This window comes from Cheilinus undulatus, linkage group 23 (assembly GCF_018320785.1).
Source record: "Cheilinus undulatus linkage group 23, ASM1832078v1, whole genome shotgun sequence".
NCBI lineage: Eukaryota > Metazoa > Chordata > Actinopteri > Labriformes > Labridae > Cheilinus > Cheilinus undulatus.
In genome coordinates, this window is record NC_054887.1 from 16,334,546 (window position 1) to 16,351,827 (window position 17,282).

Consider the following 17,282-nt stretch of genomic DNA (forward strand, 5'->3'; position numbering starts at 1 on the left):
GTGTCCTAGTGTGTGCATCACTTATTGTCTGGAGAATTTCATATGCACAGAGAGAAGCAAACAGCACAGATGCCCGGCTGCTCTCAGGAACACTGGCCTGTTTTTTTTTTTCTATTTTTCACTTCAGACTCACCGACCTCCTGCAGTCTGTTTGAGCTGCAGTGCACCAAAGGAAACATGAAGAAAAAGTCCTGATGCACATACATAAAAGCATCCTGAACAACAGTTTGTAAATAACACACAGCAAAGGCTGACTTTGACCTGTGCGCCATGTGAGGATCACACATTCCTACAGAGAGAATCAGACTGTTCACTATCGGCCTCACTTTCAAAGATGAGAGATTATTGATTCATTTGAAACTTTTATAGAATGTAGAACCATTTATTTGCTGTTGTTTGCATACCTACAGGAGAAATAACCACAAACATGGCGGATGCTACCTAACAGAAAGATGTCACTCAAATTTACAGCCGTTCTGAAAACATGAGCTGAACTTCTTTCTCGTTTCATAAATCTATGGCGGGCCAAAGCTGCCATTTAAGAAAAAATAGGAAACATGATATAGAATTTTTCTTTACTTTTATAATTCTTGTTTTTTTTGTTTTAAGAACCTTTCTTTGCGTTCAGTTTTTTAAAATGTTTTTTTTTACCTCCTTTTTTGTTTGATTATTGTTTATTTTGTGTGAGCTTTTTGTCTGTCTTCACTTCACATTTATCCAGTGATTTTTCTGAACTTTATTTTTTCAGTTTTTACTTTTATGTAATATTTGTGCCTTTATTTTGTCTTTGATTTGTCTTTGGAATTCTTCAGTTCAACATTTCATGCTTTTTTTTCTGTGGACTTTTTCTTTGCTTTTTCCTTTTTAATTTAAATATATATTTCTTTTAGATGTTCATTTTTCTCATCTTTATTGTATTTAAGTTTATCCTTCACTTATATTCTTTCTTTTAATTTACCTCCTATTTTTTCCTTTAGTTATTAACTTTTCTTATTTGTTTTACTTTGAGTTTTTTTCTTAAATTTGAATTTGTTATTTTATATTTCAGCTAAGGATTATATATGTATTTCTTTATTATTCATCGTGCAATTTCTTTCTATAGTTTTTTCCTTTATTTGCAGTTTATTTTTTTTGGGTTTGACTTTTTCTGTTCTTTTGTTATTTCCCAGTTTTGCATTTTTTCTCTGTATTTAAGTTTTTCCTTTTCTTTATCCTTTCTAAATTAAATTCATGTTTGCTTTTAAATGTTCCCTTTATCTCATCTATTTAATATGTATTAGAATTAGTACGTTTAATTTTTGCTTTTTTTACTTCCAAATTTTCCTTGGTTTTTCTTAGCTTTAATTTGTTCAGTTTCATTAGATTTTAGTTCATTTTTTTATTTTTATTTTTTCTTTCACTTGTCCTTGATATTTTTTCATTTTAACAAAGTGTTTAATATGTTTTTTCCCTTTAGTTTTTTCTTTATTTTCTTTATATTTTTTTATTTGCTGTTTCTTTTATTTGGATTTTTTCTTTGCTTTATCCTTGTTTTTTATATTTTTATTTGCTTTTAAATGTGTCTTTGTTCTTTTATTTTTCTTGATTCTTTTGTATTCAAGTTTATCCGTTGCTTTATGATCCTTTTAAAACACTGTCTTGTTTTTTGTCGTCGTTGTTTTCAATAGCTTTCCTTAGCTTTTCTTCATTATTTTCTTGATTTTTCTCTATCTTGTTTATTTTGTTTATTGTTTGGTTATTGTTTTTGTGTTTTTAATGTATATTTATTCAATAATGAATTTGCCTTTTAAAATTAGTTTAACACTCAAACCACACTTTGGTAAATATTTTGTTAAATATCTACTTTTCAAGAATAATCATTTCTCGTTTGATCCAGTAAACAACATTGAAAGAAGAGAGACTTACACTCGATACGTATCTGCTCCATCTCTGACACCTCTGCGATTGACTCCTTCAGGTCCTCTAAAAACTTGAGCAGCTCCTCTGCGCTTTGTGCACAGAAGTTTAGTACCTGCTTCTTGTCTGAACCGAAGGGTGAGAGGATGGTGATGCCATGAGGATAGTCTGGAGAGCACAGAGAATAATGAAAAGTCAAGAAAGTTAGTAGTTAGGTGTAAATTAAGGAAGGAAACGTTAACTAATGTGTTCTTAAGTAAGATACTTCATGAGGAAATCAGATTACCTAGAGGTAAAAGGAGCTTGAAATACAAAATGGACGAAGAAGCTCATATGATGACATTTTATAAAGTGCAAAGAAATTTAGTTTAAACAAATGTGTGCTAACCATCTCCCAAGAGAGCAATCTGCTGAAATAAATATCAATAAGGAAATAAACATATATGACAGCAATAAAAAAGAATCAAAAGCTGATCATGCAACATTTGAAATACTAATATGACAAAAATCAAATATAATCTATGTATGTCCATGTATAGTATAACAGAGGAAAGAGAGTAAAGTTAGACTCTCTCTGGGTTTGTTGTTCTCAGCCCTGTGTTCACACTGACATTTTAGGTCACTGTTTCTAATTACATAATAACAGTGTTTTAGTTAAAGGACCACTGAAGGGAAAAACAACTGCCTTTCCAAATGTCCTGAAAGAGAAACTGGTAACCATTAAATCCACTTTGAGCTGTAAACTATTACAAGATTGACTGCAGAACCTTGTTTTCAGAAGTTTATCTGTACGTGTCTGCTGCTCTCTCTCTCACAGGCCCCTGCTGATGAAACAGGACGTTTTTGGTCTAAAATCTGCTCTAAAAGTCTCTTAATCTAATCTCACCTTTTTCAAATACACCTGAACCAACTTTGTGCTTTAAAACATTGAGTCTGACATGTTCTTTGTCATGCCAGCTGTCAAGTATTGTAACTTACATTCATTTTCAAACAAGTGAAACTGCATGCCGAGTAGGCCCATAGCTTTGCAGAAAGTGTACGCTGCAGAACTCTTCTTCTTTGGACAAAGCTTCAAGATCTTTAGGGGAAAGAAAACAAAGTCAGACTCACAATTCAATAACAGGAGAGAGCCTAAGTTTCCTGATAAATATTTGATGTACAGTGATTTCCATATCACAGAGACATCTCAGAGAAAGCTTAGGAGGAACTATTTGATCATTTAAAACATGTTTAATAAGCAGATGGAGTCAATTGGAAGAACGCTACAAGCTGGAACTTTGATTTGTATAAAAAAAAAAAAACCTTGCTTGATTTAAATTAGGATTTATTTGAGATGTATGTTTTTCACTGAATGACCTTCCAGATGTAGAAAGATGAGTCAAATCAGCATATTCATTCTGCTGAAACAGGCCAGAACCAAAATAAAGTCTCTATGATACGTTTAAATGTCATAAAACAACATCTCCCCTGCTTTTAAAGCTGCTGGGAGAAAAAAAGCCTACTTAAGTGTATCAGATTGCTTACTCTTGGTGCTAAATTAACAGAATTACACATCAAATTTGTCCTTTTAACCTCCTTTCCCTTCAACCACCAATTAATCTAAGAGAAAAAAGAGGAAGGAATAGACACGCTGCTTTTTTTGATGCTGTTTGTTGGCGTTAGATTAACATTTGACATCATTATGGGTGTACTTGAACACTTTTAATGCATAACCCCGATGTGGCTCCTTATAAGCACATTAATTAAGCCTAAAACTTTGATAATTCTCCGCTCTACAAGACAAATGAACAACTCTTTCCACGCAGTAGCCCCAAGAGAGGAAATAGCTTTATTACTGTTTCTTAAAGCTGCTCTTTGGGGGACATATCTTTGCTTATGAGTGCACTGCTACGCTGCGTCTGCCTCTATCTATTATTAAAAGAAATGGCCGGAGAGTCCTGAGCTATGAAGCAACATAAAAGAGGAGCTGGCGGAGTGATGGTGCATTGCAGCTGTCACAACAAACAAAATAAGCAGCTTTAAAGCTTGACTGTTTCACTGCAGAAAAACAACCACTTCGGAGGGGACGTTTAAAAGAAACTGTCAAGGTTTTAATGACAGTAATGGATTATTACGTCAGCTCTCATTATGGCTTCCAGTGTGTTTGTATTCTTACCACAATGAGATCGTTGAAAAGGAAGACTTCTCTCTGGTGGGCCGCCTGTTTCTGGGCCTTGTTGACATCCGTCACCTCAAACAGTCGACTGCAGCACACCAGTCTTCTATGAGGGACAGACAAAACCTGCAGGGAGAGAAAAATCCAGGTAAAAGCAGAGCTTCAATCACCGAGATTAACTGAATGAAAGGCTTGTGTCATCCAGGAGAGCAATTGAAGGGATAGAGAAGAGATGTAGTGAAGCTGGCAGACTTTTAGTACAGTTTGAAGGACTTTTGGCTGCAGTTCTGCACATTATTCACTTCAGGTAGAGACTGAGGTGTGCTTCTGAAAAACCCAGAACACAAGATAAGGACTTAAATAGATGACATGGAGACAGGCCTTATCAGATATTAAAAACATCCAAACTGAATATGTTGTGACTTTTTCTAAAAAGGGTTTGGGTTTGTTGTTTTCAGTTATTTGTTTACATTTGTGCAGTCAGTTGATACAAACATAATCTAAGCATTGGCCTTGACACTTATTAAAAGCAGTAAACTTCATATGTTGACAATGATTGCATCAGTGGTAGATTAATACTAATAGTAGCTAAACAATCAGAAAGGACATGCTTCTGGACGGCATCAAAACTTTTAACTAGCTTTTCAAACAAAAGAAGTGGAGACTGAGGGAAGATTGTCCAAGACAGTCTGGCAGCAGACCGTTCACTTTGGATAGCCACTCTGACAGACACCGTATATGTCGTAGCAGAAATACACCCAAAAACTTTCAAAATAAAGTCAAATTTAACTTTCATTTAAGGTTGAAGTAAAAATTAAGGTAACTGTTAGTATACCAAAAGTTAAAAGTCAAAACCAGACCGAAAAAAAGCAAAGGAAGAAATGTTTGATAAAGCTGTTAGCGGCATAGGCTAAGTAAATAAAGGAGCTATGAAGTTAACAGTACTTCATAGCTGACTGAGCTAAAGCTAAGCTCACAAAGCAGCTAAGTTAGCAAGGTATCTACCTCATCCGTGTAGCTATGTTAGCTTTAGTTACTTTTGCTAAAGCTCACGTTGCTTAAGCTAACTTAGCTATAGATAAAGTAACTATGTAGCTAACGCAGCTAAAGCAAAACTCACAAAGCAGCTACGTAAAGTACGTTGGTATGTTATCTTCATAGCGATGCTAGCTTTAGGTACATTTGGCAAAGCTCACATTGCTAAAGCTATCTTAGCTACACTAGCTTATGTAGAAAGCTAAAACTTATGTAGCGAAAGCAAGCCACCATTCTTGTTACTACTCCTAAAATTGGGCTTCACATAATTAAAACCCTGGTTAGACCTTCAGCCTTTTTCAGTTTTATTTATGAAATATTTCTCCGTCTATAATGTTTGTAGTCTGGCTATTTTATAAATGTAACTACCAGACTTTGTTTATGCCTGCTCACATTGTTCACTTGCTAGTCACTCTGGAACGATGTTAATCTGTAGAATATGGATTTTATCCATAGAATTAAAAAAAATTGGATTGCATTTTCACCCCTGTGATGATTTAAATGAAATTAAGCATACATTTTAACAGCACATATATATATACAAAGATGGAGGTCACTTCCTTGCTGCAGCTCAAATATGCTGCAATCTTTTTCACTATTTCTGAAAATATGAAGGTAACTTTTTTCCCCCATTTTTTGACTTACTTTCAGGTGTTTGGCTTTATTTGGGGAGGACAGGACAGTGGACAGCAGAGGAAATCAAAGAGAGGGAGACTGAAGAAATGAAAGGGAGTGCAGGTCAGCTATGAACCATCGACAACCGCTTGGAAGCTTCTGCACATGGGATGGGAAATAACCATCTGTGCCCCAGTAACCCAATTTTTGAGGGGAGATTGCCTCACAAAATTTTTTTTGGTTTTGCTTTTATTTTAGCCCTCTTTACAGTCTTTCACCTAGGTTGACGCATTAGCCCGTCCTATATTCTTATTTTTTTGCATATTTGTCACATAGAAAAGTCCAATTGTATTGACCATGATTGATATATAACATCGATAAGAGTGTAAAACATCCAACATACTTTATACTGGCACTGTATGTCCGCTCAGGGCTTCCGTACATCAGAGGCTTCTGCCACAATGTCTATTTCACACACTCGCTACCCAATGAAAAAAGCTCTACACAACAGTTTAGAAAAATTGCTTCATAGAATTGAAGAATAGATAAGTGGAAGGTATTCTGTTATAAGTAATTTAATGAAGAATCTTTGTATCTTCATAGTCATAGCTCGTCAAAAATGGTGTAAGTCACAGAAGACTATTTTTCATATCAACTTAACAAAAGTCCCTCTAGTTGTCATCATATAGTTTTTTTAATCTATAGAAAACATCCCATAAAAGCTGAGTTGTACTAAAAAACTGCTTGTATAAAAAGAGACTGCAGCTTCAGCTTATACTTTAATAACTTGAACGTGTTGTTTCTCTGTCGAGTTAAATATGAGGCGGGAGGCTTTACATTTTGCGACTCACTCATTGGCTCTGACACCAGATCAAATCAGATTAGCAGAGATGGTGCTGCTGCACTTGGAGCTCTAATGTAAAGAGTTTTTTTTTTAATAAATATATATAAAGCGGTGCAGTTGTGTCCTACAGGCCTGGCTTCTCCTCTGGACTTAAGTGCTTTTTCCCATTTAAGCAGATTACACTGCAAAAATGGCTCATGCCTTCGGTGGCTGATCTAATCATGTTCTCGCCCCCTTCACACTCATGTCTCACTGACTTTCTCTTTCACTTTCAGCGTGTTGGATCGCTTCAATCTGAGCAGCAGCTCGCTGCCAGTCTACATGGAGTTGATCCTATACTCATGATAAAACTCTAATGATCTCTGGCACTGGTTCAGTTTTCCTCTTTTTGTTTTTTTTTTCCTCCTCTCTGCTCCCTGTGGACTGTTGCAATGCACACACAGCCGCTGTCTCTTTCTCTCTCTCATCTCCCATCACTGCGGGGCATGCAGACTCCCACCCAGCTGCCACAGACAGCCTGTTTTCTCATTACACTAATGTCAGAAACATGTAAAGACATCATTAGCTTGAAATGCTTCTTAAAAAAATGCACTTTACTGACAGGATTATTAAGAAGCAGCATGACAGGAGAAAACTGATTACAGATATATTATCTATATTACATATTTAGGGTAATTTAAACAGGAAATGTTTAGATTCCTACATGCTTTTAATCACTTCTAAAATGTAACCACCATTTATGTATATTCAAAAACCCATAACGCGGACTCTGACTCCTGCTGTGACACTATTTTAATACGGAAGAGAAAAAAATGCTTCAAGTCTCCATTTTTGTAGCAGACAGCACTCATGGGACAGGAATAGTCACTCCCTGTCACAACAATCCATCATTGTTTTGGCGACAACATCACTCCCTCTGTCATCCTGTGGCTACTCATCCATCACTGAGAGACAATTAAAGGCACAGGCCCAAAAAAAATCCATCCAGTGTCAAGGATTCAATGTCACTCTGAAAGTTAGCAGGACATAATAAAGATTCAATCTAAAACAAATTAAAAGTAAATTAATTCAGATTGGCCAACTCTGGGCTAGAAGGGAGGCAGCAAGGAGAGCTGGTATAAAGGGGCTTAAAGGGCTTGAGCTGACCTTTCTTATTCAGCAAAAACTGGAAAAAATTCAGGACCACTTTGTCAAGAAAAACACATGATTTGCAGTTCTAAATATTTTTCTTTGTTGGCTGTTAATTAGCACTTATTGCTGTTATTACTATTGTATTTGGCAGTGTGGTTGTTCTAGGATCCCCCGCCCTTCCACAAGCCTAAATGAAAAGCATGAAGCAGCAACAGCACGCCTTCCTGCACTTACTATGCTGATAAGGAAAGCCTGAGGCAGTGAGAGATGCAGGAAAAAAACCCCAGAGCAGAGCAGGCATCAATGACAACAGAATGACATTGGTTTAGTTGGAAGCAGAAAAAAGGAGGAGCTGGGGTGGAGGAGGGTTGTAAAAAAAAAAGCAGCTTGCAGAGGGAGAAAGGCAAGAGCAGTGTACGGGGTTTAAGCACAAGCTCTTTTTGATACATTTCATTAGTTTAAAATCTGAAAAAAGATGATTAACAAACATTGAGGGTGACCAATTGTACTGATTCATGAAAAAAAAGAAACTCAAGAAAGATGGAGATACAAGGTTTCTGACGGCTAGGATACTCAATTCCATCAATGATATCTCAGGGTAAAGAACTGAACGCCACTGGAGGGCAGGACACCAGTGCTGTCAGAGTCCTGTCTAAATGATACCCCCTATTATTTTTTTGTGTGGCCAGATGATACACTGCTGCAATTTAAGCCACTGCTCTATTCCTAGCATGGCCAGCCACGGCAGGTGAAGTGTTTTCCTGAGAGAACAGCTGATTGTCCATCTGTATAGTGGCCGTTTTGTTTGAGAGCACAGACAAAGACTTTCAGCACCATCTTCCAGTCGTGGTGTAGACTTCTCAAAAGTTAACTTATTCTCATCAGTGGTGCCGTAGTGGCTCCGTGACCCACTGACCTCCTGATGACCGGAGGTGTGATGTTGATAGCGATGATATATGATGGGGAGTCTGATAATTGTGTTGTATTTTAGTTCACTTGACACGTAATACGTATTTTTCTGGCTGTTTGGATTGATCTGCTCTATGTAGATTGATGCGGTTTGCCAGCGGGCGACCTGGCATGTGTCTCCGGCGGGACTTCTACCCTAACCTGGAGCTGGACCGAGGCACAAGCAGTGGAATTGTGCAGACTGACTGGAGAAGGAGCAATCTGCAACAAAGCTGTTGTTTGTGGAAACTGGAGCCTTTTTAAGAACTAAACCTGTACGCCAGGGATATTCATTTGTATATTTCCTTAAAAAGGTAGTACTGGGGAGCAGATGGCCAAGTGGTTAGGACGTGCCCCATGTACATGGGTAGCTCAGGTTTAAGTCTGGCCTGCGGCTCCTCTCCTGCATGTCTTTCCTCCACTCTCCCATCCCTTTTTCCAATTCTATCTACAGTCCTCCTCTTTTGATAAAGGCATAAGAAGCCCCAAAAATAGATCTTAAAAAAGGTAGTACTTAAATTAAACAAGCCTAAAGCTCCTTATCTTTGAAAAAATAAAAAACTCCCACATAGTTATTTTAAAAATCCGTCCCCCTTGTTGCACAGTAGGTGCCAGACGAGGTGAGCAGCTGCAAGCTGGTTAAATTTCCATGCCAAGGGTTCATTCATTTTTTTGTCAGAAAAAAAAAATGCATATACAAATCCTGAGATGAATTGATACTGTTGTCTGTGATAAAGCAGAGAACGGCCTTGTTAAACTGATAACATCCAAACAGAGCTCCCTGAAGTGTTAACACACTTGAAAAACCTTGGGGTGTTATGCGTGGGCAAAAGCAGCACATTCCCACATGAACCAGTGTAAACAGTCCATTATAAAGCCAAATACTACAAGACTGAGAAAAAAAAAATACAAAGAAAACCACCAAAACCCTCACACAGTGAGTGAAAACAATCCCCACATGTTGATGTACGAGCAGCTATGAAGCGAATGCAAAAAACAAACACTCCAGTGTTCAGTTAAACCTCAAACATTAAACTTCTCACATGCCCTGACCAAGCCTTTTAACCTTAAACTGTTAAAAGAGACTAATGATGGCGGTGCTTAATGATGATTCTTGGCAAGTAATGACCTGCAGTAATGATGGTGATGCTGATGAGACATTTAATGGCTTATAAATTTGCCCTGCTAATGCTGCTAAAGCTAGGTGATAAGGACTTAAATAATGAGAGAGATACTCAGCATACAGTTGGAAGAGACTTTGTGTCTTCATGTTTTTAGTCTCACTGGTATAAAGCAAAAAAAAAAAAAACAAAAAAAAAAAACAACAACTAAGATGTTACTGAATTCAAAAGAATAGAAGCAGGGGATGCAAGCAAGTTGACAGCTTTTGTGCCATTACCTCAGCCCTGTCTGTTTAAGAGTGGTTACCTTTCCTTTGTGGGGGACGAATTTCAATCTGAAGTCACTTGGATGAAGGCATTTTTGGACGGCTAAGGCGTTAAATTCAAGAACTTCTCAAGCTCTTTCAAGGCACATTTTCAAGCTTTCCCAGCACATTAGAGCTGTGGTTAAAACAGATCCAGTAATGTGTTTGAGACGCAGTTACCACCTTGTCTTAACAGGGGCACATGGCAGTTAGCGCTGCTATTTCTAGCCAGCATTGGTTAAAACAGCACACTTTGAGTGTTTTTGTCAAGTCATGGAGATCTCAACCTCTCATACAGATGGATGTAGTCTCAGTGATGTAACCCACTGGTTTCTGAAGAAACATTATAAGCCCAGTAATAGCGGTCTCTGTGTTGAAAATACTGTAACTTTAAATCAATCAAGAAAAAGGTACTGAAGTGGAGCTGAGGATAGCACTGAGCCTCCTGGAAAACAGCTACAAAGTGACGACTCACCTGACAGACAACAAGCAGCACAGCTAATCAATCTGAGCCTTGATAGCCAAAATGGATGTGTTTTTAAATATAACATCTTCACTACAGTATACATATACGGTATTTGAGTTGTTTTTACCACCAAGTATTTCATGCAGTGGACAAAGGGGAATGACACCACTTTGTGGTTTTAACTATGAATGATCAATTTTACAATTTTTCTCCAAAATTAGACCATGATAAGTAAGTAGGTTTGAAATCAGACCCTGCAAAAATGATAATGTTATGTTGTTTATTATTGGGTGTCTTACATTAAACAGTGACCCCATGTAATCAAACTGGCATTTATAGGGTTAATATACTGAAAATACTATAATATTTGGCAGTGAAGTTGTTTGAAATGTTGAACCCAAAAAATGTCAAAGAAAAAAAAAAAAAAACTCTAGCAGCTTTTGAAAGTGGGCATTTTTGTTCTGCATGGCCTTTATGTGCAATGAATTCTAATTTAAAAAAATATTAATACATTAAAAAAAACACAATATTTAGGATAAAATGATAATGCACCAAATTAAACTGTTGTTGTACATAAAAAAGGCCTATGACCCCCATCATTAATTACCTCCGCCAAGGAGGTTATGTGATCAGGTGGGTTTGTCCGTTTTTTGTTTGTTTGTTTGCTTGTTAGCAACATAACTCAAAAATTCATAGATGGATTTTGATGAAATTTTCAGGAAATGTCAGAAATGGCATAAGGAAGAACTGATTAGATTTTGGGAGTGATCCGGATCACCATCTAGATCCAGAAATTTTTTAAAGGATTCTGTACTATTGGGAGATAAGGCTGCGCTGTTACCGCTTTACACCAGGAGTTGGCGGACATGAGTAACTTATCCAAAGTTTTGGAGTTTATAGAGTTTGAAAGGTGCACGCCCGGTCGAGGAGACGAGTTGGAGCGTAACAGAGAGAAAGACAGCAAATTGTAGTGAGAATACTCACAATGCTGGGAGGAATAGAGGAATATTCACCCTCTGCCATGACTTTCACATGTAGCGAAGCCAATGCTTTGCCTCACCATGTCTCCATCCCACTGGAGAGGGAGTAATTGGCGAATTAGATTTTGGGAGTGATCCAGATCACCGTCTGGATCCAGAGATGTTTTTAAAGGCTTCTTCACTATCGGGAGATAGGGCTGATGGCGGAGGTCTGCGCTCTCGGAGTGCTTTTCTGGTTTTATGAAATAGAATACATTTTTTTGGTTTACTTTCTGTAAAACAACTTAGTGACATCAAGTAATCAAGCATTTATAGGATTAAAATCTCAAAAAAAGTTTAACTATTTGTTAGTTTTGTTAAGTACTGAAGTAGATTAAAATATCTGAGCAAAAAGTTGCTAAAGTATTAATTTCTTAAAATTTTGTAAATATTTATGGAAATGGAGAGTATTATAGACCCTTAAGAAAATGGTGCTCAATTTGAAAAAAAAAAAAAAAAATAATAATAATAAAAAAAAAATAATAATAAACCCTACTCACAAAGTCATATCATTAGCAGTAACACAGCCAGAATGATTGCAAAATTAAAAAAAAATATATGTGGACAAAAAGTCCGCAGGATTAATCACTACCGTCAAAAATAGGTATTTTATTATGGAACTTAACTGGGACTGACTCGTCTTTGCAGCAAGCCCCAAGTGGACACTTGAGGAACTGCAATAATCAAAATAACAGATTACCACTTAAGAACGACCACAGTTTTAGAATTGGACCTAATCTTATTTCCAAACTGAATTTAAATCAGCTCAATATAAAAACACCGGAGTTCCACTCTACCATTATGAGCATTATTTATCTAAAAGCGGGTATGTGGATTTTTACAGGGGGATATATATTTTATCACACAAAGTCATTGAACAACTTTTACAATTTTATGTGATGTTTTTCCTCTATTGGTAGGACAGATCAAGAGAGAGTCAATATGGGGAGAAATGCATCAAATGAGAAGACCCAGTGGTAAATGCATTAAGGTTGGCAGCCTTTTCATGCAGGGCCCCTGCCCTTCCAGCAGATCTAAACATGGCAGTTTCAAAAACAAAAAAGAGGTACTGGATAAAGTCCTCAGAAGTTAAGAACCCTTGTTTGTCTCACCGTTTTCATGCCTACGATGGACTGCTCAACCTTGGAAACGTAGGTGACGTGGTCTTCATTGGAGCGTAATTCTCTCTGTTGTATCCTCTCGTAGATTCCCACCACCATGTCTCTTGGGATATCTGCCCCGTCATCCACACCTAAAATGGTAACAGACTTATTACTCACACATCTTTAGAGAGGGTTGCTTTTCATTTTACAAGTCATCCCAGTCCCTGAGAAGGAATCTGGAGTGACTAACGTGTCAAAGTGAGTCTACTTTGGCTTAAATAGAGCAGACTGTGTGTCATCGATGCAGGAAAGCATACAAAGTAAATATTTTACACACAGCTGTGTACATATTACACTGACACACCTTAACCTTGTCGTTTTATGTCCATGAGAGCTAAGGAATTCCATTTTTAGTGTAGAAGAGGTCTTTCAGTCTCCTCCTCGTCTTTGACTTTGACTGTCTTTCATTGTCTCTATTAAGTGATGGCAGAAGGCGATGTAAAGGCGAGGTTAATTGGTGAACGAAAGGTTAATACTCTCAGACGATTTTCTGTCTGGAACACGGTGCAGTTCAAGGCCGTGGCATTTCAATGCCGGCTCAGCTGCATGTCGTTATGTGGAAAGGTTGCCCTCGAGATGCTCCCCATTCTATGCAAACAGCTGCACTGTGCTGTGTGGTACATTGAGTTTTCAATGGGGCAGGATGTGTTTGCAGAAAATGAAGCCACCACGAGCGATGGTGGCTGACAGCAAGGCACACTGGGACACCGCTTAGACATGGCTGCACATTATGGAGACAGAGGCAGAGGAGGATGTAACCAGGGGGAAACCTGTGAAAGTGTCAGATTAATAAGTTACATCATTGACCTGAATGTTACTTTAACTCACACTTTCTCTGGACTTGACGTGACTCTCTGACCATGCTAGTTCTTTGGATGGCGGTTTCTGAATTGTTGGTTCACTGACTTGAAAAAAAAAAAATCCTTTTCAATTCATCTGACACATCTTTGGTTGTTCTAGTTTGGAACAGAAATTTCACAGTTCTCAGAGGGTAAACCCTAATGGATGGTGGACTTCTGCAAATTTTTCAATTGGTAAAGGCAGGTCAAATATCTATCCTTATCCTGTAAAGTATTTTAAAAAATGGCTTTGCCCTTCTTTTTTTTTGGACATTCACGGTTCCTTGATTTTAGACCCTACATGTAACAACATTACTGACCTTTTATTGGGCCAAAATTAAGCTCATATCTTTGGTTTGGAGTCAAATTTGTCAACAACCATAAGATAGAGATTAAATTTGATTATACCATTCCAAGTAAGCTTGCAATAAATTCCAACAACCTTGACAAACCTTTGACTTTTCATGTGGTGCCATCATCAGGTCAAAATTTCAACTGGTCTTAAGCCAGTAAGTTAACCACTGTTCTGTGGACAATCCAGGAGTCTTCTACACCTTGTGTTTTTCAAAAAGATAGATTTTTACTGTTCTCTTATTTGCTTTACAATCTATGACAAGTTCCTTTTTCTGTGGGCATAATTTTCAATCTACCGGAAGTTCCTTATTTTCTTTCAAAATACAAGCTATATCTATATCTATATCTATATTAGCAGGAAGTCAATTACCTTTAGTTTAAAGGGATATTCTGTCTAAGGCACTTGGCAATAGTAGTGGAATTTGCCTCCAGATATTTCAGTGTGCACTGCCCCTTTAAAAAACTTGCTGATTATTATACTAAGGTGACTATATAGTTAACTAAAATGTACAAAATAACTAAAACTAAAATTCAAAAATTATTTTAGTTAACTGAAACTAAATAAAAACTAAGCTTTACCAAAAACAAAACTAACTAAAACTGTATAGTGTGCTTATAAAACTAAATTAAAATAATAATAGAGACAAAATATCCTTAGTTTTTCTCTTTGGCATAACCATACTGACTGGCAGCTACACCCAAGCCTGGGGCATGTAAATGGCCTGATTTGATTGGTTAAGACTTCACAGTGTGAGGAAGATCAGCCTGGTAACTCTCTGAGTGTGTGTCAATCAGGGCAGGGCCAGGTGTGTGTCGATCAGTGCAGGGCCAGGTGTGTGTGTGTGGCTGATTGCCACTGATTGGGGCCATGTGTGGCAAACATGTATACTCTTGGGCTGCAGCACTCTGTGCTGACTCATTATCTCACCATCAGAGGTTTTGAGAGCATCTCCTAGTGTTACTTCTTGTGAGTTTGAAAGTTTCTGGTCACATAAGCATTGTCTATAAAAGTTCTTGATTATATTTTACGAGAATAAGCGGTTGCCCCAGGGTTAAAGATTATTTGGTCCTGGAGACCATTAACCAGTGTTTTTGTTTCTACTTTTCATCAGATTGGTGATCTTTGTTTTTTCATCTGAAGATAGATTTCTCAGTCTCCCTAGGAGTTTGTGTTCATTTCAGCTGCACAGCAGCAGTGGTTTAGTTTCCCCTTTTCTATTTATTGTCAAGAATAGGAGTTTTTTGGTTTTGGGCTAGTTTTCTTGTGCTTTTGGTTTCCCCCTTTTCCTTTTAATTGCTTGTGATTTAGTGGTTATCCTTCTAGGATAACTTTTAAAACCTGTTGTCTGCAGTTATGTCCCACTGCCCCTCCTCCCTGACAGACAGAGTGGTAATTTTATGTCTGGAGTTGTATTCAAAAATCATCTTTAAATTAGGGCTGTTAACATCGACACGTTAATGCAAGTGATTAATCTTGAAACCTTAATGCGTTAAAACAAAATAACACAATTTAATCATATGACTGAATTTGACCACAACGTGCTCCCGTAGTCCTACAGCACAGACGTTTACACGCCTGGGGGTGAAGAGGTGAGAGGTGTGTCAGACAGCCAGCAGTGATGAGTGAGGAGACAGACCCAGGTTTGGTTCACAGCAATTTTCTTTTTAAAAAAGCTGGTGAATGAGTGTTAATAAAACCAAAATTGTGGGTACATGCTGCGGTGATGAACTGTCTTTACACCGAGGCCCAACGAGTCTTAAGTACCACCTTCAGGCAAAGCACGTCGTTGCTAATGTTAGCAAAGACGCTAACAGCAACACGGGATCAAGCCATGGTCATATCACTCTCGTTAGCTGCTTCAGGACAGTTTTCTTCTTCAGCTGCTCAGAAAATCCTGGAAAGTGCTCCAAAACTGTGAGCAAGTCCTGTTTGTTTACAATATGAATCCGGTATAGAAATCTGTGGTGGAACTGGCAAAATTGAAGTTAATTAATGAACTTTACAAGCTGAAGACAGAAAATATGATGCGTTCAGGTAACCTCAGTAAATTAGACGACTGTATTCTATATGTTATGTGTTCAAATGTCTCATAAAAATGGAAAATTTTAGTTTTTTGATGAGAAACTTCAATAAATACAGTTGTGAATGTGTTTATATTTGAGGATATACAATAGATGTGACAGAATGAATCAGAGCTTTTTAACTCAAGCACTACTCAGCTAACACCACTTATAGTTTAAATATTTGCCCTTATGTTGTCTTTCCACCAAACTATAGAAAGTATTGATAGTGGTATCAATAAGAACTCAGATCAGCAATTAGGGACCCAGCGTTACACTGGAGAGAATACCAGGTCAACCTACAGAGGGAACATGGGGACAACAAAGCCTCCTGTTGATGAGGTACCTCTTTTTCCCCCATTTCTAATGAGCTGACATAATGGATGAATTTATGTTCGAAGCTGCTGTATATTAAGACGGCCCATTGTGAAACAGCTTTAACACTGACAGTCTGTTCTAATTGAGATAATTAATGTTCCATAGCTCTTCATTACTATTGGTTTCTGGTGCGTAATTGCATTTCACCTCAGCCAATTAGTCGAGTGAGCTATTCTTCTGTCAGTGTCTATGGGAGACGTGAGTGAGCAGAAAAGAGGAGAGAGAAACAGAGAGAATACCAAACAAGCTAAGACAGATAAATAAGCAGACAAAATAATAGTCTGGCAGAGACCAAACCAGATAAGAGAGAAGAGAGAGAAAACACAGTAAACTAAGCAGAAGACAAATAGAGAGGCCAAGAGAGAGACAGAGAGGCACATTTTAATTTGCATAAGATGCAGAAATTGATTTTCCAACTTAATTTAATTGTGAAGAACAGCCCAGATGAATCTATTAAAGTTGTTCTGCATCGACCTCAGCGTTCCCTGACTGATTATGCAGACGGGGAGCAAAAAACTACGACGCTCCTGTCTCTTCCTCTACGCTCGCCAAATGAGCATCTGTCTGCTTACGGGAGATGAGAGTTACAGGTGCTCTCTGTTGGCGTCGCTATGAGTTGTGAATATGTAAAGCGTGTCAGGCAGGGTTGGAAATATAACCTTATTTTATCACCTGAATTTATGCAGGGTGCTTGATTGAATACAAACTCTGCTGAACACTGACTCACTTTCACAGATTTATCTGCTGGGCACGCTGCTTTAGTTAAAAGATTCAACACACGAAAGAAAAATGAAATACTGGGTGTTTGTGATTCTTGGAACTTAATTTCTTCAACGTTTCAAAATGACAAAAATATCCCTCGCTTCTGTTCTAAGGATTCAAAACAATAAGTCACATACAGCAGCTTTTGGTGAGACTTTAAGGCATATTTTGTCATTGAGTCTTTCATTTT

General features: G+C 37.6%; 1 protein-coding gene across 1 annotated transcript in view; it reads right to left on the reverse strand.

Annotated features, from left to right (window-relative positions):
- Window positions 1-17,282, reverse strand: part of iqsec3a (IQ motif and Sec7 domain ArfGEF 3a) — a gene marked incomplete at its 5' end in the record, with an annotated part of 163,479 nt that overhangs the window by 11,569 nt on the left and 134,628 nt on the right. The window contains 4 exon segments of the mRNA XM_041781031.1: window positions 1,906-2,064; window positions 2,875-2,974; window positions 4,052-4,177; window positions 12,648-12,787. Of these exon segments, the coding sequence (XP_041636965.1) occupies window positions 1,906-2,064; window positions 2,875-2,974; window positions 4,052-4,177; window positions 12,648-12,787 (525 nt within the window).